Source organism: Crocuta crocuta, unplaced genomic scaffold (assembly GCF_008692635.1).
Source record: "Crocuta crocuta isolate KB4526 unplaced genomic scaffold, BGI_CrCroc_1.0 scaffold134, whole genome shotgun sequence".
Taxonomy (NCBI): Eukaryota; Metazoa; Chordata; class Mammalia; order Carnivora; family Hyaenidae; genus Crocuta; species Crocuta crocuta.
Genome location: NW_027530183.1, coordinates 4369055 through 4393297, shown reverse-complemented (window position 1 = coordinate 4393297; position 24243 = coordinate 4369055). Strand labels below are relative to the sequence as shown.

The 24243-nt window shown below is 35.5% G+C and overlaps 1 protein-coding gene across 1 annotated transcript in view; it reads left to right on the top strand.

Moving 5' to 3' along the window:
* Positions 1-24243, top strand: part of ARHGAP24 (Rho GTPase activating protein 24) — a 496491-nt gene that overhangs the window by 205444 nt on the left and 266804 nt on the right. Inside the window, exon 3 of the mRNA XM_077765170.1 lies at positions 20870-20957. Coding sequence (XP_077621296.1) covers positions 20870-20957 — 88 coding nt within the window. The remainder of the gene's footprint in view (positions 1-20869; positions 20958-24243) is intronic.

Below are 24243 nucleotides of genomic sequence, written 5' to 3'. Positions count from 1 at the left end.
GAATGAAGCACTGCGTTGGACTTGGCACTGAGCCTGGAGTCTGCTTGAGATTCTCTCTCTCTCTCTCTGTCTCTTCCTCCCTCTGCCTCTCTCCCACCATCAAATTCTTTCTCTCTAAAAAAATTAGCATTTGAGTGTACTTCCTATGTGCTGGCATTGTGTTAGGCTGTTAACAGTTCCATAAGTCAACTGCTAGTATGATCTCTGTCTTATTGATGGAGAGAGGCACAAAGTGGTTTAGAAACATGTCCAAGACTGTACTAACAAGGAAGCCAAGTTTATATGTAGACAAAGTCAGTCTGACACCAGAACTAATGTCTACTCAGTGACATCTCTTGTGCGGTACTGGGTTTGGGACACCATACTTTAACAGTTAGTATGACAAACAAACTTGGATTCAGAGCAGGCCATCTGGATGATCAGGCCAACAGACGATGATCATCGGTTTGATGATCTGAACAGATGATTGAAATATAAACAAAAAGGAGAGACTTGGTGAGGGCATGGTAACTATTTTCAGAGATGTTGAGAGCAGAGGGCATTATGGGGCAATGGTTTCGAAGGAGGGTGAGAATGGGGCAGAAATTCTCAAGACAGATTTCAGCTGCATATGAAGTGGCATTTGGAAAGGACCAGAGGGTTCCATTATGGTAACCTCTAGAAGTAGTTAATGCCTTTTCACTGGAATGTTCAAAAGAAGAGGGATGAAGTTGGAATCAAGGTATTTTGTAGAAGAATGAACTGGGTAACTTAAAAATATTTCCCACCGCTAAGATTATGTGATACGTAGATGTAAAATCAGCTGAGGGGGCAGATTACCTGCCAAAATTCAATTAGAAAAATTCTTTCCTTGTTCAATTAATCTGTTAAATACCGTATATGTTGAACTGGTTATATCTTAAAGATAACTTAGTAAAATATATTTTGCTTGATTATGAAATAGAAATGGCTGAAAATTTCTAGTTAAAAGTAAATGCTAACATAAAACTCCATCTTGCTGGGCACCTGGGTGGCTCAGTCGGTTAAGCATCCGACTTCGGCTCAGGTCATGATCCCACTGTTTGTGGGTTCAAGCCCTGCGTCAGGCTCTGTGCTAAAGACTAGCTTGGAGCCTGGAGCCTGTCTTCGGATTCTGTGTCTCCCTTTCTCCCCGACCCTCCCCTGCTCATCCTGTCTCTCTCTTTCTCTCAAAAATAAATAAAACATTTAAAAAAAAATTTTAAATGAGAAAAAACTCCATCTTGCTTACAAAAATTTACCTGTCATAATGAAGAACTTTAATATGGAGCCCACTTTTAATTCAGTATTTTTCTATGACTAACAATCATTAATTTAAAAATCTAGTAAAAATCTGTTTTCACTAGACATGAAACACATTTCCCTAAAATGTGCTCTTAAAAAAGTATTTTTGAGATATATTACATGAGTTCATCCTTTTGTTTATATTTTTAAAATTCATATTTATTTCCTGATACCACTGCTAAATACCTATACAAAGAAGTATTGTTTTAACCAGTGGTTGTGGGTAAAGAAAATGAAGAAGTATAGTTGATCTGTTTGTGCTTTTGTATTATTCTCACCATAGAAATAGAACCCCTCCTTGTACTTTCTAAATTAATATTTACTTTGATGATCTAAGAGAAAATTGTTATCTATTTAATTTTTATATATACCATGTAGAAAAACATTTCCAATAAAATTCTTTTATTTATTTATTTAAAAATTTTTTTAATGTTTTATTTATTTCTGAGAGAGAGAGACAGCATGAGCAAGGGACGGTCAGAGAGGGATAGAGTTACAGAATCTGAAACAGGCTCCAGGCTCTGAGCTAGATGTCAGCACAGAGCCCGACATGGGGCTCGAACCCACGAACTGTGAGATCATGACCTGAACCAAAGTCGGACACTTAACCGACTGAGCCACCCAGGCGCCCCTAAAATTCTTTTTTTAAATGTTTCTACTTATTTTTTGAGGGAGAGAGAGCACAAGCATGGGAGAGGCATTGAGAGATAGGGAGACACAGAATCTGAAGCAGCCTCCAGGCTCTGAGGTGTCAGCATAGAGTCCGATGTGAGACTTGAACTCATGAACTATGAGATCATGACCTGAGCTGAACTCGGACACCCAACCGACTGAGCCACCCCGGTGCCCCTCCGATAAAATTCTTAATGCTTTGATTGTTATGATAATCATAAAATACAACTAGATTTTATATTTAGATTTTAAATTTTCTCAGAAAGAACTGGACAAACAACAGTGATCCCCTACATGTTTTTAGTTTTCATTAAAAATAGTAATGGTTAAAAATAGTTTCTGCCCTTTGGACACATATGCAGCACATCAGGTATATTTTCTTGAAAAAAAAAAAACATGAACATCATGAGCGTTGGATGGCTATTGTCTCATCCAAAAATAAGGTCACCAATGTCTCTGGTACAAAACATATAAGTTGATTATGTCAACGTAGAATGAAAAGGAGGCCAGCAGGACTATTGCACCTTGAGTTCTGAATGTGCACAAAGCATCTGATGTATGTCATAATTGCCTAATTTTGTGTTTCTTTTTTAGAATAGAAAGAAAGTAACAGGCTCCCCCCCAAACCCTGACCCAATCTCCATGTGACTGTTTTTAATAGGTGGCATAATAGTCTGAGTGAGCTGAGGAAATTGTTTAGAAGTTTGCTTAGTTCTAGGTCAGAGGCTTGCTTGCTTTCATTTCCTAATTTATCAAAGAAAAACTCCTTGCAAGATGAATCTGAAAACTCATGTATGTCTCAAACAGTATCTTACTCAGGCTTCATTTATTCTTCAACATATGTTATTTTGAGTAACATTGTGTGTGTGTGTGTGTGTGTGTGTGTGTGTGTGTGGTTGCTTTTCAACGCACGTTCTATTAAGTTATAAATATGGATAGTATTAATAGATGACATTTATTGAGTGTTAAAATTCTATCCTGTACCAAATGAATTACCAAACTAGCTTTGGATTAAAAAAATCCCAATTATGGTAAGTATTTACTGATCCCTAAACATATATCAAGTATTATGCTGAATACTTCACATGTATTATTTTATATAAAACTCTAAACAATCCTCTATGGAAAGTTCTTTTTTTTAGCTCCTTTTACGAATGAGGAAACAGAGATACAAATATTTATAATAGTTTTCTCAAGCTTGTATATCTAGGATGTGGAAGTTAAAGTTTAAAACCAGTTCATCAAAAAAATATAAAATAAATAAAACCAGGTCAGCAGAATCTCAAGCCTGTGCTCTTATTTTATTATTTAAAATAATTCTAATAAATGTATGTTCAACTCCATTTCCTGACCCTTACATCATGACCCTTACATCATGTTGGAAAAGAAGCTAAACTTGGGAGGTCAAAGGGCACCCACTATTAGAATCCTCTTCCTAACAGCCTCACCTAGTGAGGTCTCAAGTCATGTTTGAATTCCTCTGATAATGGGGAGCTCAATTCATCTAAAGAAACAATTTTATCCTTCAGCATCTGTCATCATTAGACAGCGTGAGTTACTTTGGGAGAATAAAAGGAAAAACATCTTTTTTTTATAATGTTTAACAGTTTACAAATTCTATATACCTTATTTGATTTTAATCTCCAAATCATCCACTGAGTTCGTTCTAGAATGTACTATATTATAATTATCTACATTTTATAAGTAATGAAACTCACCAAAAAATTAGGTAGCTTCATTAATTCATCCATTCAATCAACTTTTGCCTGTACCTTCTATATGCCTAGTACCTTCTTAACTACTGAGGAAAGAGAGTTAAATGAATAAGAGAAATGAAATATAGCCCCACTCTTGAGGGCTTTAGAGATCATGGGATTCTAGAGGATCAAATTCTTTCAGTGGTACTACTATGCTTCCTTTCCCAGTAATGAATTGTTAGCATTAGAAAAATTCAAATAGTACACACACACACACACACACAGACACATGTACATGTGTGTGCAAACACCACTCACAGTTATGTATAGAATTAAGCACTTATCATTTGTAGGTTTGCACTTTAAGGACACCTTTTTTCAGCCATACAAATGGGAAGAGACAGAGGAGATCACAGAGTGTGTTTTAGAACCAAGTTTGGAAGTACCTCACTTTTGTCCATTTACTACTGATCAGAACTCAGTCACATCATCTCATCTAGATAAGAGAATGATGGGGAAACGAAATCTTGCAGTGTGCTCGGTGGGGGGGGGGGAATGCGATGGTTGCATAAATATAGTATCAGCTCAATTATAAATAATATAACAGGTTAAGGAGAAAAAAAATCTAAGTATTTCTCTTGGTATACAAGGAGATGTTTAATAAAATTTAACTTCTATTCATAATGTTGAAAAACAAAACAAAGCAATTCTTAGCAAATTAAGTGATAGAGAATATCTTATTAAAAACCTCCAGCAGTCATCACAGTTAATGATGACACATTGAAAGCATCCTTTTAATACCTGGCCTTAGTTAAGAATATATGCTGTTTTCCTTCAATTCACCATTTTATTACTGGGTTCTTGTCAGCAAACATAAGATAAAAGAAGAAAAAGTTTAAGGATTGGAGAGGAAGATACACAAACTGCCATTATTTACAGACAATAGGTGAGTCTAGAAAACTCTCAAATATGTTATAGATAAGAATTTAGCAAGATAGGGATGTCTAGGTGGCTGAGTCGGTTAAGCATCCGACTTCAGCTCAGGTCATTATCTCATGGTTTGTGGGTTCAAGCTCTGTATTAGGCTCACTGCTGACAACTCAGAGCCTGGAGCTTGTTTCAGATTCTGTGTCTCCCTCTCTGCCTTTCCCCCACTCACACTCTCTTTCTCTCAAAAATAAACATTAAAAAAATTTTTAAAAAGAATTTAGCAAGATTGATGTATACAAAATCACTATTCATTTTCATACCCTAGCAGTAAACAGTTCAAAAATGTATTTTGAAATGCCATTTTAAAGATCATCAAAATATACAAGGTTTATCAAAAAATATATATAAATATATATACTGCATGTATAATATATAATAGCATATATATAATTAGAAATTTATATATATATAAATATATACATTATAATTATTTGTGGCAAAACATCTGAAAACCTATATTAATGGAGAGATGACATGTTTATGGATTGGAAGTCTTAATTCTATAAAGATTCTATTAATATTATAAAAGATTTCCTATTGTAGGGAGGGAATTGATGTATGGATTCAGTACAGTGCTAATAAATATCCTAACAGGATATTTTGGAGGGAGGAGTTGACAAGCAGGTTCTAACTTTATATGAAAGTGCAAAGTGCCAAGAACAGATAGGACATTTCTGATGAAGGAAAATGAAACAAGACTTAGCTCTCCAAACGTGAAGCTGTAATAATTAATATAGTGTATTATTCATGTAGGGATAAACGAATTGACTAATGGAACAGAATAGCTTAGACATGGACTCTCACATATATGAAAAGTAATTTAATAGCAGAGCTGGCATAAGAAGATGAGTTGAGAACGAATAGACTTCTCAGTAAATGGTTCTGGGTTTATTGTTCCCGTTTCTACTGAATCATTGCCCGTAGAAAATATACTCATAACATATTCTTGCCTGAAACAGAATAGAACAAACCACAAATATTTTGGTACCTGCATTCATCTTACTACTAATCATTTGCCCAATCCCTCTCATGTGAAAACTTTTGGAGAAGTTATCTGTAATAACTTCCTCCACCTTCCCATCGGACTTTCTCTCTTCATCCTACCGGAACGACTCGCTTTCCCACCACTCCACTGAGATTGCTCGTGCTGAGTTTACCAGTATCTTCTTTGGGGTCAAATCCATTTGTCAGTGTTCTAGTTGTGCTCTCACTTAACGATTCCACAGTATTTTTTCAGATGACCATTTCTTGTAATGCTTTTTTCTCACGGCTTTAGGCCTCCTGCGTGTGCCCCTCCTTCTTCCCTGGCCCCCCCCTCAGCCTCCCCTCTAGACCCTTCTCCTTTGCAGTCCCTCTCCATCTAGGCACGCTCTGGAGATCCTCCCTTGGTCTCCTATCCTACACATATCCTAACCAGCCTACACATTCTCCCTGGATTACCTGAATTAATTTTGTGATTTCAAATGCAATTTATAGTCGGGGGACTCTCAAAAGTAAATATCCAGCTGGAATTTGTCTTTGGAACGTGGGACTCATATATCTAACTTTCTACTTGTCATTTTCTTGAATGACTAATGGGCACTTCAAATTTAATGCGGCCTATACTGAATTCTTGATTTACCCCAATCCCATTTCTCCCCTCCTCTATTGTCCCTATCATAGTATATGAGATCACCCAGTGCTACAATTCTGACACAATTCAGGGCTTGTTTCCTGTATTTCCTTGAGCCCCATGCCCAAAATATTATCAACTCTTGTTTACTTCTGAAATATAATCCAGATAATATCACTTTTCCTCATCTCAATGGCTACCAATCTTTTCTATCCTGAACTAGCCTGACCTCCTGCTTCCACTCTTGTATCTCTACAATCTATTTTCTATTCAATAGCCAAAGTGTTCTTTTAAAAATGCAAATCAGGGGTGCCTGGGTGGCTTANCTCTCTCTCTCCTAGAAATAAATAAATAAAAATATTTAAAAAAATAAAATAAAAAATAAAAATGCAAATCAGTTAAATAGGTAATGGGGACTAAGGAGTGCACTTGTCGTGATGAGCACTGGATAATGTATGGGAGTGTTGAATCACTGTATTATACATCTGAAACTAATATAACACTGTATGTTAACTATATTGGAATTAAAATAAAAAAAATAAAATAAAAGTAAATGTCAGACGATACCATGCTCAAAACCCTTCAAGGGCTTCCCATTACACTTACATTAAAAATACAAATACTTAACCTTAGCTTATAAAGTGGGGTCTGATCACCCCTGCCTAACTCTCAAACATAGCCTTTCTCCCCTTCATCTTCATATGGTTGGACCTTTTTCTTAGCATTTAGATTTCAGCTAAAATGTCACCTGCTCAGAGAGGCCTTCGTTGAACAGTCATTCCAAAGTAGCCATCCGGGTACTTTCAAACATACCACCCTATTTTCATTAGTACACAGCACTTTACATGATCTAAATATTTCCTTATGTTTTAAATTTTATTTATAAATCGATACATGTATGCTTTCCTTTATTAAAATGTAAGTTTCATAAGAACGGGAGTATTTTCTACTTTTAATGTTGCTATTTCTTCACTCAAAACATTTTCTGACCCAGAGAAGAAATGCAATAAAAAATAAAAATGCAATAAAAATGTCATAATATCTGATCTTGCCGGATACTTGTGTTTTGCAATTGTGGCTTTAGTGTAGGAAATCGATGCATATGCATAGTAAAGCAGTAATCAAAGCAACAACAACAACAAAATATACTTAATGGATTTTAGAGTGGAAGATTGTTGCATCAAATTTAACTATTATAAATTAGATTTTAATGTTAATTACCACATTAATTATGCCTGGTTGATCTGACAGGGGCAGAGTGAGAATGCGTATTTAGAATTGAAACACTTTGCTTCTTAATCATCGTAGCTAAGTCAACATTTTTAAGGCAGAGAAAGAAGTCAATGGCATTTGAGTAGCCTGGAGCAGGAGCCAGGAACAAATAATATATGTACTATCATATGAGAGCAACTATAAAATAATGGAACATCTGAGATTAAAAATATTAGGGGCGCCTGGGTGGCTTAGTCGGTTAAGCGTCCGGCTTTCGCTTAGGTCATGATCTCGCGGTTCCGTGGGTTCGAGCCCCGCGTCGGGCTCTGTGCTGACTGCTAGCTCAGAGCCTGGAGCCTATTTCAGTCTGTGACTCCCTCTCTCTCTGACCCTCCCCTGCTCACGCTGTGTCTCTCTCCTCTCCTAAAAATAAAAAAAAAATAAAAAATAAAAAAAATATATTAGACTGGGGTGCCTTGGTGGCTCAGTCAGTTAAGCATCTGACTCTTGATTTCAGCTCAGGTCCTGATCTCGTGATTCATGGGTTCAAGCCCTGTATTGGGCTTTGTGCTGACAGCATGGAGCCTTCTTGGGATTCTCTGTCTCCTTCTCTCTCTGCTCCTCCTTGCTCATGCTCTCTCTCAAAAATAAATTAACCAAGGGATATAGAAGTGCTGATGCATAGAAGCACATGTACCCCAATGTTCATAGCAGCACTCTCAACAATAGCCAAAACGTGGAAAGAGCCTAAGTGTCCATCAACAGACGAATGGATCAAGAAGATGTGGTTTATCTATATGATGGAACACTACATGGCAATGAGAAAGGATGAAATCTGGCCACGTGTAGCAACATGGATGGACCTTGAGGGTGTTATGCTGAGAGAAATAAGTCGGGCAGAGAGGACAGCTACCATATGTTTGCACGTATAGGTGGATTAGGAGGAACTTAACGGAGGACCGTGGGGAAGAAGAAGGGGGGAAATAGTTGGGGAGAGGGAGGGAGGCAAACCATGAGAGACTCTTGAATGCTGAGAACAAACTGAGGACTGATGGGGGTGGAGGGGAGGGGGAAGATGGGCATGGAGGAGGGCACTTGTGGGGATGAGCACTGGGTGTTGTTGGAAACCATCTTGACAATAAACTATAAAAAAATAAACTAAAAAATAAACACTAAAAAATTAGACTACTGAATCCAAAATGTTACTCACTGATATTTTCATCCAAGATTTTCCTCCAATTAGCTATTCACCAAGGAAGGGCAATATTAAATTTAAAATAAAAATATTCATATACACACACATAGATATACCATATCAAAGAAGCTTAAATATAAAACAAATTTTTTTTTTACCACTCCCAAATTGTTTTTAAATGTGCCTACGCTCATATTCATTGTAGGTTGTCAGTTCCAAGTTGCCTTGGTATATTCAGAATAATATAGAGCCCACTGTTAGATCTTTAACACTATGAGTAGATTAACTCAAAATGATGTTTTACACAAAAGGGTTATTTTTTCATATTAAAAAAGTAATATTCTTGCAATGGAGAAATTGTGGAGGAAAAGACCTAAGGAATATTAAAAAATTCAACTGTATAGAGAAAAGTAGTAATATTTTGTGATTGTATTTTCATTTTAAATATTATTTACATTTTATTTTTGCATACTACTTTCATTTTTTTTAATTTTTATTTATTTCTAGGAGAGAGAGAGAGAGAGAGAGAGAGCGTGAGCAGGGGAGGGTCAGAGAGAGAGGGAGATACAGACTCTGAAATAGGCTCCAGGCTCTGAGCTGGCAGTCAGCACAGAGCCCGACGCGGGGCTCGAACCCAGAACCGCGAGATAGTGACCTAAGTGAAAGTCCGACGCTTAACCGACTAAGCCACCCAGGCGCCCCAACTTTCATTTTAAACTTAATTTGTGAATACATAAAACATTCATATGATTTCAAAATCAAAACTGTATTGAATGTTTACATTGAAAACTCTTACCTCCCAACTATCCTTATTCTCCTTGCCCCCATACACACTCCCTATAGCTAACTAACTACTTTGATTAGTTTCATGTTTATTTTTCTCATGATTTTTTTTCTATGTGAATAAGGACAAATACAAACATATGTTCTTACTTAAAATATAACATTCTGAATGCTTATTTCTAAACAAACTATATTTTTTCTCTGTATAATATATAGCTCTGTAATATACAAATTCTCTGTAGATATAACTTATTTTATTTTTATGGCTGTATAACATTCCATTAGGCAGATGTAGCATAGTTTCTTAAATCAATTTTTCATTGATAACACCTGAGTTGTTTCTAGTTCTGCTGTTTGTAATGCAAATAACCTTGCAAATATGTCATTTCTTATCTTTCTGAGTGTGATAAATATCACCAAAGTGGCCTCTATAAGAATTCTACCATTTGGGGCATCTAGGAGGCTCAGTAGATTAAGGCACCCAACTCTTGGCTTTGGCTCGGGTCATGATCTCACAGTTCGTGAGTTTGAGCCCCACATTGGGCTCTCTGCTAACACTGCAGAACCTGCTTGTGATTCTCTGTCTCTCCCTCTCTCTGCCCCTCTGACACTTGCACTGTCTTTGTCTCTCTCAACATAAATAAATAAACTTAAAAAAAAAGAATTTTACCATTTTGCCCCCTACCACCTCCTACCATAAGAGTGCTACTTTCTCTGACAACAGAATATGTTGTCAAACTTTTGTCATTTTGCAAAAACATATTATATTTACACAAGTAAATATCACACTGCAATTTCTGCAACAACTATTAAGGATTATATTGAACATAATTGACTGTAGTTCAAAGAAGTAGAGAAAAGCAAACAAAAGTAGGTGTTACCATAAGTCAAAGATTTTTTTTAAAGTTCAGTCAAAAGCAAATGTGATTAAGTTCTAGATTGCCTTCTTCCTGCTAAAGACATTTTTCTTCCAGTTAAACTTTCAGATTTTTAAATTTAAATATATAGAAAGTTATTTAACTATAAAACAATTAATTATACTTGATTGTTAAAAACAATTATTAAAATCATTGTATCCAGAATCTCAATTTATTTTGGGACTATAGGTTTAGTTATTACATAGTTTCTTTCAAGGTTGAACCATGATTTTTCCACTTTATTTTTATTTATTTATTTTTAAGAGTGAGTGTGAGTGGGGGAGGGGCAGACAGAGAGGGGGTCAGAGGATGGGAAGCAGGATCCGTGATTCAGCATGGAGCCCAATGTGGGGCTTGAACTCATGAGCTGCAAGATGATGACTGAGCTGAAGTCAGATGCTCAACCAACTAAGCCCTCCAGGTGCCTCTTCACCTTTTGTTTATAAGCACACAAAGTGCTTATTACTAATTCAGGATAAAAGTTTAAATGGGACTCTTTTAATTATCAATTTTTTGGTCTATTAAAAATGGCTTATCGAACTCTTCTTTTTAGGGCTCCCAGATTTTCCCATAATAGATATTATATAGCTATGTCTTTGCTCTTCATATTTCTGTTTCATAATGAGACCAACTCCAAAAGAAAAGAATTTCTTTTTTTTTCTTTTTCTCCTACTGCAATAGACTTCATTTCAAACCTTTGACATTTACCACCTCCTGAACAGCTGACATTTCTTTTCCTAGTTGAAAAATAATAAATGTTGTAAAATGATATATATTGTTGGACACAAAATACAAAATCAAAGTCCCAGTAGTTAATTGAGAAGGTTTAGCAATTGAATTCAGTTATTTCCAAATAAAGATACTTAACCTTGACAAGGATATTCTGTCCTGGGGTTCCAAGAACATGTATATGTCACTAATCAGTTCCTCCTTTTGAGAGTAGAGAGTGGGGAAAGGAGGGATTTTCTTTGACTACCATATAATTTCAGTACCATGTATACTGTGGATTCTCGCCGAAAATCACTGGCTAATTAAAGGTTAGAACATCTCTTACCAGCACTTGAGGATTAGTAGTGGACTTTTAAAACCTCAGTTTCTTACAGCCTCCTCACAAGGAACCATTGGAAGGTTTGTTTCAAATTACATTTTATAGGTATTAATTTATATGTATTAGTTTCTTTTGACTTCTGTAACAAATTCCCACAAATTGAAACAGCAGAAATTTAAAGTTGTTGTTTTAAAATTATTTCAAAAATAGGAAAAACTTAGCAAAATAAAAATCATCCATGACCTGAATATTCCAAGATAACCAGTATTAACATTTCCATTTTTCCCCTAAGCATTTAATATCCTCAGCATATAGTACATAATAAATATATATGTGATGGAAAAAAAACAAATAAGCAAATGAACTGATACATTGCATTGTAGCTTTCTATCATATAAAGGAAGTGGAGCTTGAACTTCAGGAGGGTCAAGTTGCATCTCTGCACTTTACCAGCTGCACAGCTGCAGGCTATTCAATCTATTTATGCCTCAACATTCCTTCTGTGTAATGGACAGATGTAACTCCACATAGGGTTTTTTAGAACATTACAATATACAGCGAAGTTGTCACAGAAGTCTCAGTAGGTGCTGGAAAAAGGGGATTTCACTCCATGGGGAAGACTTTAGAGTAGAAATTGTTGGGGGATGAATTTTATATCAATTTTTGGATGTTTTTTCTCCCAAGTATAATCTTTAAAAAATGGCATGGAACACCATATAAAAGTTAGTGAAATATTTCAGTCAAATTTTTGATGACCATGGTATTGAAAAGGGATTCATGTATTTGATAAGAGTGAGTAAAGTCATTTCTAAAGCCTCTACCGATTTTGAGAGTGTGATTGTAGAATTTTGATTTTTGAATAATTGTGTCTTCCTTTTCCCACATTTCTAATCTGCTTTCTCCCTGTTGTCAAGGAATTTCTCCATTTTCCAATAAATCAAAAACATGTAGACAATGATCTAAGTGTAGCTAGCATGTAATGGCTGTGTTTCCAGAGTGAATATTCATCCAGGAGGACTTCATTGGGGAATAAATTTACGTGCTTCTGTTCTGGTCAGAGGGGGTATTCACATGAGAAGAAAGGGTTAAAAACTTTTAAATGAATTATATCAAAATATATTACATATTTTTCTCCATCACAATTAGTGCACAATTAATTAACATGTTAGGATCTGAACATATGTAATAATAGTGTGGAAATGCTGTTTTAAATAAAAATGAGCCCAGAATGACAATGCTTCTCAAGTGCTAAATCTGCAGTTAATAGAAGTAGCAACGTGAGACATTTATATAGAGAATTTATTTCTATTTATTCAGTAATTATAAGATAGTCTCATGCTATTATGTTTGCCATGGTTAATTTAAATAATGGCTTGAAAATATTACATCTCTTATTTTTTTTAAATGTTTTATTTATTTCCAGGAGAGAGAGAGAGAGAGAGAGAGAGAGAGACAGCACGAGCAGGGGAGGGCCAGAAAGAGAGGGAGTCACAGACTGAAACAGGCTCCAGGCTCTAAGCTGGCAGTCAGCACAGAGCCCGACGCGGGGCTCGAACCCACGAACCGCTACATCTCTTATTTGGAGGAAAAACAGTATATTCTACAATGTGCACAGCTTTATGAATACTGTGCTACTTTCTCTACAAGACAATTTAGAACAGTGCTTAGGTCAGTGTTCCCCAAAGAGTCTGCACATCAGAATTACTTTGGTAGATTCTAAAACTGTATGGATTTGCAAGTCTTCCCTTCACTTCCCTCCCCAACAGCATTCCAGGAATTGATATACCTAATTTCAGAGGCTAAGAAAGAAACTTAGTAACTCTTCATAAAACTTCAACCTGCTCTAAGTAGCAGTAATGATTAGAAGTAGGAACATAAATCGGGTTAATTATCAAAGATGTAGTCCTTAAAGCAGCCTGTATTCATTTATTCAACCATTTTTTGTTCAAATTTGTATTAGGAATTTACTATGCCAGGCTCTTTGCCTCCCTAAGATTCATTTCCTCATCAATAAAATGAGAAATACCTAAATCAGAGAGCCACTGAGCATATTAATGATATAAATAGCATACAGATTGGTTTAGCAAAGTAGTAGGTAAGAAATGTCAACAAACATCATCATCAATCTCATGCGATGCTATTTATTATTATGATTGTTAATTAGAGGTTTGTTTGTTTTGGTTAGTCTAGCCTTACTTACATGATAGTCAGTAAAAAATATCTTAAAATTTATAATTAGTTTACCTCCCTGTTTAATTGACTAGATGATAATACTCACAGACATATATTGAAACTTTACTAGAACTCTATCTCATTATTTGAGAAATAGCAAAACATGGGCCCAAACTATCTTTGAGGCTTCTGGGGTGTAAGATATTTATTATATTAAAAGTAGCTAAAAAATAGAATGTGTCAGGCATTTTCCTACAAACTACCTATGTGAGCTCACAGTGACTTTATGAAGTCGTTTCTGTTTTTAATCCCATTTTAAGAATGTCAAACCTGAGGCAAAGGAAGGATAACTGTCTTGCCTTAAGTCAGAGGCCTAACTGGTGGTGGAGTGGGAATCTGAACCCAGGCAGACTGACTGCAGAGCAGATTTACCTAACTGCAGACTTCAGTGTCATTGGTAGGTTGTTACATGGCCACAGTGCTTCTGGGTACAATTTTAAGTATTTGTTTTTTCAATTTTCTACCTTCCCTGTGTGATCCTAAGATCCATGAATGCAAAGATTATTGGAATTTTTCACCATTATATCCTTTGTGCTCAGGAGAGGGCCTGGCTTATGCCAAGTGTTATTTAATAAGTATTTGTTGAATGACTTAATGAAATTAGTCACTGCAAAGAAAAAAAAATAAAATCAACCTATGCTACTCTAAAAAAACCTAGTTGTTTCCCCTTGATGTCATTTTTTAACCTCTGTCTAGTTGCATTAAAAATATATATATTGTCAAACTGAGACTTCGTCTGGTCCCTTGTGATGTTGATGATCGCTGTTAGTGCTGTAAAAGAAATTCTTACTATTATGTTTATAGAAATTAACAAAGCTACTGCACATGCATACATTTTTTTCAATCCAAATTCCAGATAATAAGATTACTATGCTTATTTTCAACATCATCTTGTTTACCCCAATATCGTGTGGTTTTGGCTCAGAGATTTAACTAGAGATGAGCTTCTTTTCTAATAGCAATTTTAGCTGACAATGAGATACTATGATGGTTCTGAATTGTGTTTCTTTTGCCAACTCTTAGCTCTTAAACTATAAAATATTTTGTTTAATGTATCATCTCATTTTGAAATTTTAAAGATTGTTTAGAAAGAGATATTCCCTATAAAAGATAAAAAGCAAGCTTAATTCCATCCTGAATATGCTGATTAGTTATTGACATGTAATTACTACCTTATGTACTGAACTCTGATCAAAAAGGTTACATCGCCTTCTGATACTTGAGCCTCTTCCCTGTGATCATCCAGAATTTCCAGTGAGGCATATTGAACATTATGGGTAATACACCATTTCTTAGAAAACTCAGGGTACTTGCACTCTATTTTGTCTCTCCAGATCCCAGCAAGAAATTGATGGCTCCACCTTAAGAGTGGTAATTGTAGAGTGTATGATAAAGAAACCATTTATAAAGTGTTGGAAAAGGTTATGGACACCCACAGATAGGGAAAATATCCTGGGCCTGTTAGTGCCACTAGAACCTGGGGAAGCCTGCAGATTAAGGAGATGTGGGCTAAGGTATCCAATGCAGCTAAGGCCAATTTTCTGGCTAGCTCAGAGGAGGACAGATCAATAAATATCTCAGTCTGTCTCTTTCGCTGCCTTCTGATTTTCTGCTATGATCTCTCAAATCCAACCTGAAGTCAGAGGTCAAGAGAGCCTGGTTTATGAAATTTATAGAGGTTAGTTTCCAGGGATACAGAATAGAGTGATGGGTGGAAAGAAGATGGGGGAGGAGCAAATAGAGAGCATCCAGTCTAGCTACTAACAGGAAATTAAAGACTATCACACAGTTTTGGCTCAAATACATGGAGTTAGTGGAGTTTAATTCTTCCTAATTCCCCATTTCAAGTAAGAGGCATCACCTTTTTTCTAGGTATGCAAAAGAGAGAAATTGAAGTAATCTTTGACTCTTCTTCATTCTCTATGTTTAAACTGTGCCGTTTCTATTTTCAAAAATTGTATCTCTATTAATGCATCTCTGATGCAAATGTATGCCATTTCTGCTGCCAATACATTTGTATAAGTTTTGACATTGTCATCTATGACAAATTAATTCCTTCATGGTAACAAACTTCTAAGAGGTTGGTATTCCTCAATGTCCATCTGCTTTGCTCAAGAGACTGCTCTTATTCTCAGTTGTTATGGATGTCAAGTGCAACGTCGTCTGCCCCAGGTTAGACTTTCCAGGGGGTGTTCTCAACATCACTAGCAGTCTTTACCTCCTAATTATTCCTTCATGTGAAATTCTCTAATTTTAATGTATTCTGCACACATGGCACTAATCAGTGGTTTTGTTGATGTGATTTCCTCCATTTTATTATTTTTTTTGTTTTAAATATTTTTATTTATTTCTAGGAGAGAGAGAGAGAGACAGCGTGAGCAGGGGAGTGTCAGAGAGAGAGGGAGTCACAGACTGAAACAGGCTCCAGGCTCTGAGCTGGCAGTCAGCACAGAGCCCGACGCGGGGCTCGAACCCACGAACCGCGAGATCATGACCTAAGCGAAAGTCGGACGCTTAACCGACTAAGCCACCCAGGCGCCCCTGATTTCTTCCATTTTAGAAGATTACCCCTAGATCACTAAATCTTAAAATCTAATCTTTATTTTATGTTTAAAAATTTTTTAACATTTATTTTTGAGAGACAGAGACAGAGACAATTTGGGGAGGAGCAGAATGAGACAAAGAATCCAAAGCAGGCTCCAGGCTCTGAGCTGTCAGCACAGAGCTCAAAGCTGGGCTTGAACTCACAAACCTTGAGATCATGACCTGAGCCAAAGTCGGGCACTCAATCAACAGAACCACCCTGGTGCCCCACTAATCTTCCTTTAAGAATTATTTTTTTCATCTTAACTTTCTTAACTAATTAGACTACACTAATGACACTCTATTCTTAAACTTTTATTATATTTGTTTTTCTACACACTTTGGTATTTATTTGTTATATAGTCATGTTATTGAGAGTAAAGAGTTTATTTTTTTCCCATACTTCACATCATTTGAAATGGTTTTAGAAATAATATCTGACATATGGTAGTGTCTCAAAATACTACTTTTCAATCAGATTGAGCACTTTTATTTTACTTGCTCATTAGTTGTTTATTTGTTTGCTTAGCTAATTTAGAGCACTCTGGAAGAATTAACCAAACCCATAGAAACAGTGCATACTTTTTGACTACTAATTTCTCTTTCAGGGATTTGTCCTATCGAATAAGTTAAGAAGGAGCTCAAAGATTTAGCTTCCTGGATGTTCATGAAAATATTATGTATAATAACACTTGTGGGAAACCATTAATACTTTACAACAACAGAAGGTGTGAAAGTATGTATATTCAAGCAAGCACTATACTATTCAGCTTTAAAAAGATTATGTCAGGGCACCCGAGTGGCTTAGTTGGTTAAGTGTCCGACTCTATTTCGGCTCAAGTCATGATCTCACAGTTCATGGGGTTGAGTCCCCTGTGGGGCTCTGTGCTGACAGTTTGAGCCTGCTTGGGAGTCTCTCTCTCTCCATTTTTCTCTGCCTCTCCCCTGCTTATGCTGTCTCTCTCTGAAAATAAATAAACCTTAAAAAATTAAAATTAAAATAAAAAATACATTTAAAAAAAGGGGGGCACCTGGGTGGCTCAGTCGGGTAAGCGTCCAACTTCAGCTCAGGTCACAATCTCATGGTTCGTAGGTTCGAGCCCTGCATCAGACTCTGTGCTGACAGCTCAGAGCCTGGAGCCTGTTTTGGATTCTGTGTCTCCCTCTCTCTCTCTGACCCTCCCCTGTTCACGCTGTCTCTCCCTCCCTCTCTCAGAAATAAACTTAAAAAAACATTAAAAAAATTAAAATTAAAAAATGATATTAATAATTAAATTGGTATAATAACAACACATGATTATTTTTAGTTTTGAAGCAGATAATAACTAAGGCTTTATTTTGATTACCTTTTTGTAAAAATTACTGTCACTGTTCATACACACATAGACATAAATATATACAAATATAGGAAGATGTATAAGTGCTAACATTAGTTATTTATAGTGGTGGGTAAATTATAGTTTTTTAAAATTTAATTGCATTTTCTAACAATATCATAGTACAGAGTACTTTGAAATAACTATCACAATTAAGACTTTTCTCTCAATTATACACTTTAAAGTCTACATGGTTTCTATACAAGGTGATCAAGTTAGCTGTTTCAATAAATTACTTCATTTTATTATTGAATGAGTTAATGAATTAACCCCAGCAAATGTTTGTCAGTTACAATATATCCTGCCTTAAACATTATCCACTAATACTTGAACTATTATGCTCTCATCATAATTTGGAAAACAGCAAAATATAAAATCTGGAAGATGTCAAATTTTAAAAATTAAAATAAAATTTTCAGCCAGAAGTACCTATTTCGCATGTAAGAAAAATACAACAGAGAATAACACTACTCTGTTTTTTGATAATCAAGTGGGGTAGTTCGGAATTTCATGGAGAGACTGGCTCATGCAGAATTGTTTATGCAGAAGAGTGGCTTGAATTCAGCTTATAGGATATGTACAGTTTAAGATCCTAAGTAGAGCCTGAAGGCATAGAATTAAACAGCAGCCACACATACACACATACAAATGTGCAAGCATACATGCATCCATAAGTGAATATGTATCTGTCTGGAAGGTTAGATGCTATGTTCTAACACCCAGCTAAATCACAAATTTAATTACTTCACAAAATCATTTCAGTAAGTAAAATAAACTCCTAATTGAAAACAGCTGATTATATCACTTTATATGGAAACCATATAGATTAAACCTATATATAAAAAGGTCTTAGTTATGATGAATATTTTCAAAGTATTTAGTAATTTTTAAATATTATTGAAAACACCAGAAAGCAAACCGGGATCCATGGGTCAGAAACACTAGATATGATAAGAAGTAAGAAAATTTACTTCCTGGAGGAGGAAAAGAAAGGTAGTACCTCAAAAACTTCCTCTTGTAAGCAAGGAGGGAGAGGGGTACGTCTAATCTATGATTCCTAAGGTTTTAGTTAGGGAGTGCTATCCTTTATCATTCTAAGCCTTGAAGTAGGGACAGAGTTGATGACTGTAATTTTCTGTGCCAAACCAGGTAGGGTGAAAACTGAGTAAAATATTACTTGAGCTAAATATTGCTTCAAACTGGCAAAACTGGATGATATAATCTTGTTGACAATAACATAGGCTTTTAAATCCAGCATGCTTGGTTTTGAATCTTGACTTTACTACATTCACAGTACTTATTCATTCAACAATATACATTTTTTTTTCAGCATTGCCTTATGTCAGGCAAAATACTAGGCATTGGTGGTAAATTAGAGAGCAAGACACACATTATCCTTATTCCTTTAAAGTTGAATGATGGAGATAGACATTAATCAAATAATCTTACGAATAGCGTAATTACATAAAGTGGTAAATCAATCCAGGAAAATTTTCTGGAAGCTATACAAGTATATTTTGGATGTAATAAGTCTGTGAAATGGTTATAAAATAATCCAGGAAAGAATATAGTTCTAAGGTAGATGGAAGTATGATACTATTTACAGAAAAGCAGTTGACTTGATTATAGAAAGTCCTAGAAAGCATCAAAAGCCTAAGAGTAGAAAAATGAGCTTATAGATTTGGGTGCAAGTAGACCATCCAGAAATTGATCAGAGGACAAACGAAAGCCATTGAAGATTTTTAAGCAAGAAAGTTGCAAGATGAAATTTCTATTTCTAAACGTATTTGGACTGAATTAAGAAAAAAAAATGGATTGAAAGATGTTTGAGTGTATGGAGAATTCAGTGAATGGACTTTGAAACATACAAGACCACAGACAATAGCCACTTAATCGAGGAAGCGCTAGTACAGATATACTGGGGATGATGACTCCTTCATATCTGGCTTTTGCAACTGATTGGAAGAAGATGCCAGTCACAAAGCTAGGGAATACCTAAACAGGACCAAAATTAATTGCATTTTAATTTGAGTAAATTTGGTTTAAGATGCTTCTGAGATACCCAAATGGAAATTGAAATAAACTTTTGGATATAAAGATGTGAAGCTTAGAGAGTCCTGAGTTAGAAATATTAATCTGAGGGGTACTTGGCTGGCTTAGTCAGTGGAGTCTGTGACTCCTGATCGCAGGGTCATGAGTTCCAGCCCCATGTTGCATGTGGAGCCTAATTAAAATTTTAAAAAAAGGAGAAGGAGAAGGAGGAGGAGGAGGAGGAAGAAGGAAGAAGGAAAAATATTAGTCTGATATTTATTGGCTTATAGTTGGTTACTAAAGTCACAGGCATGAATGAGATAGCTCTAAGAAAGAGATAATAGAGTCAGAATAGAAGCAATAATTGGATATATCTTTGAAACACTAATATTTAAAAGCCACTTAGAGCCAGGAAAAGAAACTCTACCAACAGAAAAGGGTGAGAAAAACCTGGAGAAAACTAAGAAGTAGGTGCTTCAAGAAAGAATGGTTAATAATGCTGAAGGCTCTTGGGACGTCACATTTATTGAGGATTGAGAATTGTCAACCATGCAGCTTGTGAGAATCAGGTAATTGGAATTGTGGGCACACAAACCAGGCTGCAGTGGACACATGTAAAGAAATAGATTCAATGTAGGGAACTCTTTGCTAGGCAAGAAAAAAAAAAGAAAAGAAGATAGATGGAAGAGGAAAGGAGTCAAAGTAGTATCTTTTAAAAATAGGATAGAATTTTAAGTATGTCACAGTACTGATGGAAATAATACACTAAAGAAGGAGAAATCTAACAGATAGAAAGGAGAAGGAATAATCAAAGGATGGTTGACTGAGTTATTTCATGTCTCCTCCTTGGTTTTCTAACCCATAAAATGGAAAAAATAACATTTACCTTGTAAGACTATTCTAACAAATAATATAATGTTGGTAGAATGCTTGGTAAAAATTTTGGAACACAGAATGCATTTAATAAATTGGTGCTTAAAATTAACTCAGCACCTAATACAGTATCTTATATATGTTCGGTGGTCAATAAAATCTTGTTAAATGTTGAATTAATGTGATTCTGTTACATGATTTTTGATTAGTTGGGAATATGAATGAGTCTGATGAGTATTACTATATACTGGATTACAAATACACTTTGGATATTTATTGACGATGATGGTGATATTCAATAATTGTCCTCTGATGATGTTGATGTTTGGGGCATTTGTGTTCACAGGGTACTATTTTTCTGCCTGGAAATAAAGTCCTTGAACATCCCTGCAATGAAGAGAGCCCAGGAAAATTCCTTTTTGAAGTAGTTCCAGGTAAGGTACTTTTCTGGTTTGTTTAAGTTACTGCCATTCCGTTTGGTAATAGTGAAAACCGACAACTTTTATTCTTTTTTACTTGTGTCTATGAATATTAATTTAAGAAAGCAAGTTTCAAATTTGGTTAGTTTTTACACAGATGGTGATTCCAGATTTATACAACAGTACAAAGGATTGTATACACACACGCAATGCACGTATGGCCACATGACTATTGGGTATCCATTCATCCATGAGACTCCAGACTTGACCAGAAGATGTTGCACAGCAATTATAAGGGACTGCTGGAGACAAAATTGGTTTTACTGTGTTCTTGTGATATGAAATTTGGCAAGGTATTATAGGTAGAATGCCTTGCCCAGCTGATTCACGGTCATATTTCTCCACGAACTGCATCTTGAAGGAACCTTTGCTATAAAAATAAAACAAAACAAAAATCTTCCTTCAATGACCAACCAAGCATTGCAGCTCTGTACCTCAGCTTTGCTCCCAACCAAACACTTCCACATGTTTGGCTTGTAGTATTGAGGATGTCTCTGCCAAGCCATTAGATCCTGCAGTGCAATTTCTTCAACATCTGTTCATTTTTTTCTAGTCATCTGTAACCTACTCACCCAGAGTACCTGATCTCCACTAAAATGTTTCACTCAGCCAGTAACAATTTCTTTTCAAGGCCACAATCAACTTCTTTGATCAGTTCTTTAGCCCTTCCTTAATCCTTGATGTAAGAAAAAAGGGTAGGAGTGGTTTTTATAGTATTGGTGCTGGCTGACCCAGTTCATGCGATACTGACTCTGATTTAATCAGTCTAGGGTGTGTATGAATATATTATTTGGATGACTAATATGTAATGCATATCCATAATGCTGGCACAAAGGCAGTCAATAAAACATTTTTCTCAGATTTATAAATGCTGGGAATCTAAAGTGTGGAAGCATTTTTTTCCCCTTCACTGAAAACAGCTGTAGCCTAAGTTCATCTGGCTCATGATGGAAGCCATGACTAAATGTTAATTAATGCAGCTGAAGTGCGGAAAGGTTAGTCAGATGCATTGTGTTATTTGTCTCCCCCCAGGGAGAACACATTGTAAGAAACCTGAATCTCGTTTGCTCTATTAAAATCTTTTTATACTTACATTTTAGTGGAATACCCTGTATAGAATCAAATTCCAGATGTTGCAAAGTCTTTGAAGTATCACTAGAGGAAATTTCTTTCCCTATTTATTCACAACATTAGTGCCTATTGGCTTTTAAGTGAACATGATATTAAACTGATGGCTTTGACTCTTTGTCTCCAATAATACTAAAGGTCTGTCTTCCCATTCTGTCTACTAAATATGTAGAGATTTCATCTTTTGGTGAAGGTGTTCTGATATAACATCGATGGATATTGTCAAGACTGTTCTAGACAGAACTGGGTCTTCAAGCCCAGGAAGTCTCAAAACTTCCCCCTCTAAGATTGTTTCTCTAGGGCATGCCGTTCACATGTGGAGCATATGACATGATGGCTTTGGATGAGCAAAGCTTAATACATTTAATACTGAGATGTGAAATTTGAAGGTTGTCTTTTCAAAACAAAACCACACTCTCAAGTAAACTTAGGTTTGCTGCAGTAATTACGGAAATGAACATACTATGCCCATAGCTCATTTGAAAAGATGCTTCCTGAATCATTAACACAATATGTAATAGCTTCTAAATTAGGTTTTATAATTCTGGATTATCTTAAGGAGTGATGAGAAATTGCGCCAAATGTGTCTTTAAAGAGGGAGAAACACCATGGCTACATCGAGAATCCAGTGTTTGTGCCATGAATCTTGGTCATCAAGGCTTTGTTGGTGTGTCCCTCACATTAAGACAGGATTTCCAGACAAATGATTCTGTGTTTGTATGAAAACGTGGGAATCTGTATCACATGATCTTTAACCAATGTTTGCAAAATTAGGGTTACTAACTATACTTGACTTATTTTTGCAAATGAGACAGATAAGATAATATTTTCTAATTATTCCAATTAGGTGATAGCTGGGTATGGAGAATCTGCAAAGTTTCAAGAGTGTTTTCATTTGTCAGAAAGTGTGAGACAGGAAACATTACAGAAATGTGGTCAGTGTCTTGTACAAAACTTTCTTCTGTAGGCCTTCCTAGCAGCAGATTCTTATAATACATACTTATTCTATGTTGGCGTTCTCTGTGGAGTTCTCTCAATCATCAGTTTTGAAAACCCATGCTACAAATGATGTTTACAGATCCAACATGATTCTACCTTTATGTACAAGTACTGCAAACCCAACTACCCAAGGTATATCAATGGATAGAATTAAATNAATTCCACCTAAATATAATGATTTCAAAAAAAAAAAAATAGACAGAAAGCTTCCTGAAAGCTCTTTGCCAAATATCCTAGTACTACATATACATACATACATTTGTGTGTGTTTGTGTAGATATATATGTTTATGTATATATGTGTATATATATACAGTTTATCTGTATATTGCTATATATGTTTTTAATTCTTTATATTATAGAATATTATAAAATATAATCTTTTACATAGAATTTTTCATAATTTATATATATCCATATATGCTATGTAGATAGGAGTTTTTGTTTTGTTTCATTTTGTTTTACTTTAGTCTGAAATGTCCTCTGATATTAAGCAATAGTCATGTGCAAATAATTTAAAAAAGATTTTACAGTAGAATCAAAGGTCTCAGATTTTTGTGTATGACTTAATTACATTTGTATGTATAGTATATTTCAATGCAGGCTTTAAACTTCTGTAAAAATCTATCTGAAAACAAATCTACCATAATTTAGGATTAATTTCTTTTAGACTTACTATTATCTTATGAAATGAATTGTCTCTGAATAATGCCATGATTTTAGCTTTTCATCTCAGTTTTTTTCCTATTTATCTACTTGTTATTCAAAAAGGAGATGTTAGCCAAATTGGCAAATTTGAAGGTTTGCAGCCAGGCATGCCAAATTTTAGACTGGAGTGAGCTTTTATGGCCAAGTGCTAAACTTTTGCGAAATGTGGTTGAGAAAGGAATGTTGGCAGAATTTAATGTATAGTACTTGAAGTAAGAAAATGAAGTCAGTCTTTTTGCTTCTTACATGTGTTCTGGGCAAATTTTCCTTATGATGTTTAAAAAATAAACAGAATAATTAATGGATGTTGACGTCTCAACCTTCTTTGAAAAGTACTCTGTCAGAGAGAGAAGACATAGTGATTCAGAAGAGGAAAGGCAAAAGGAGACAAAGAAATGTGTACTCCA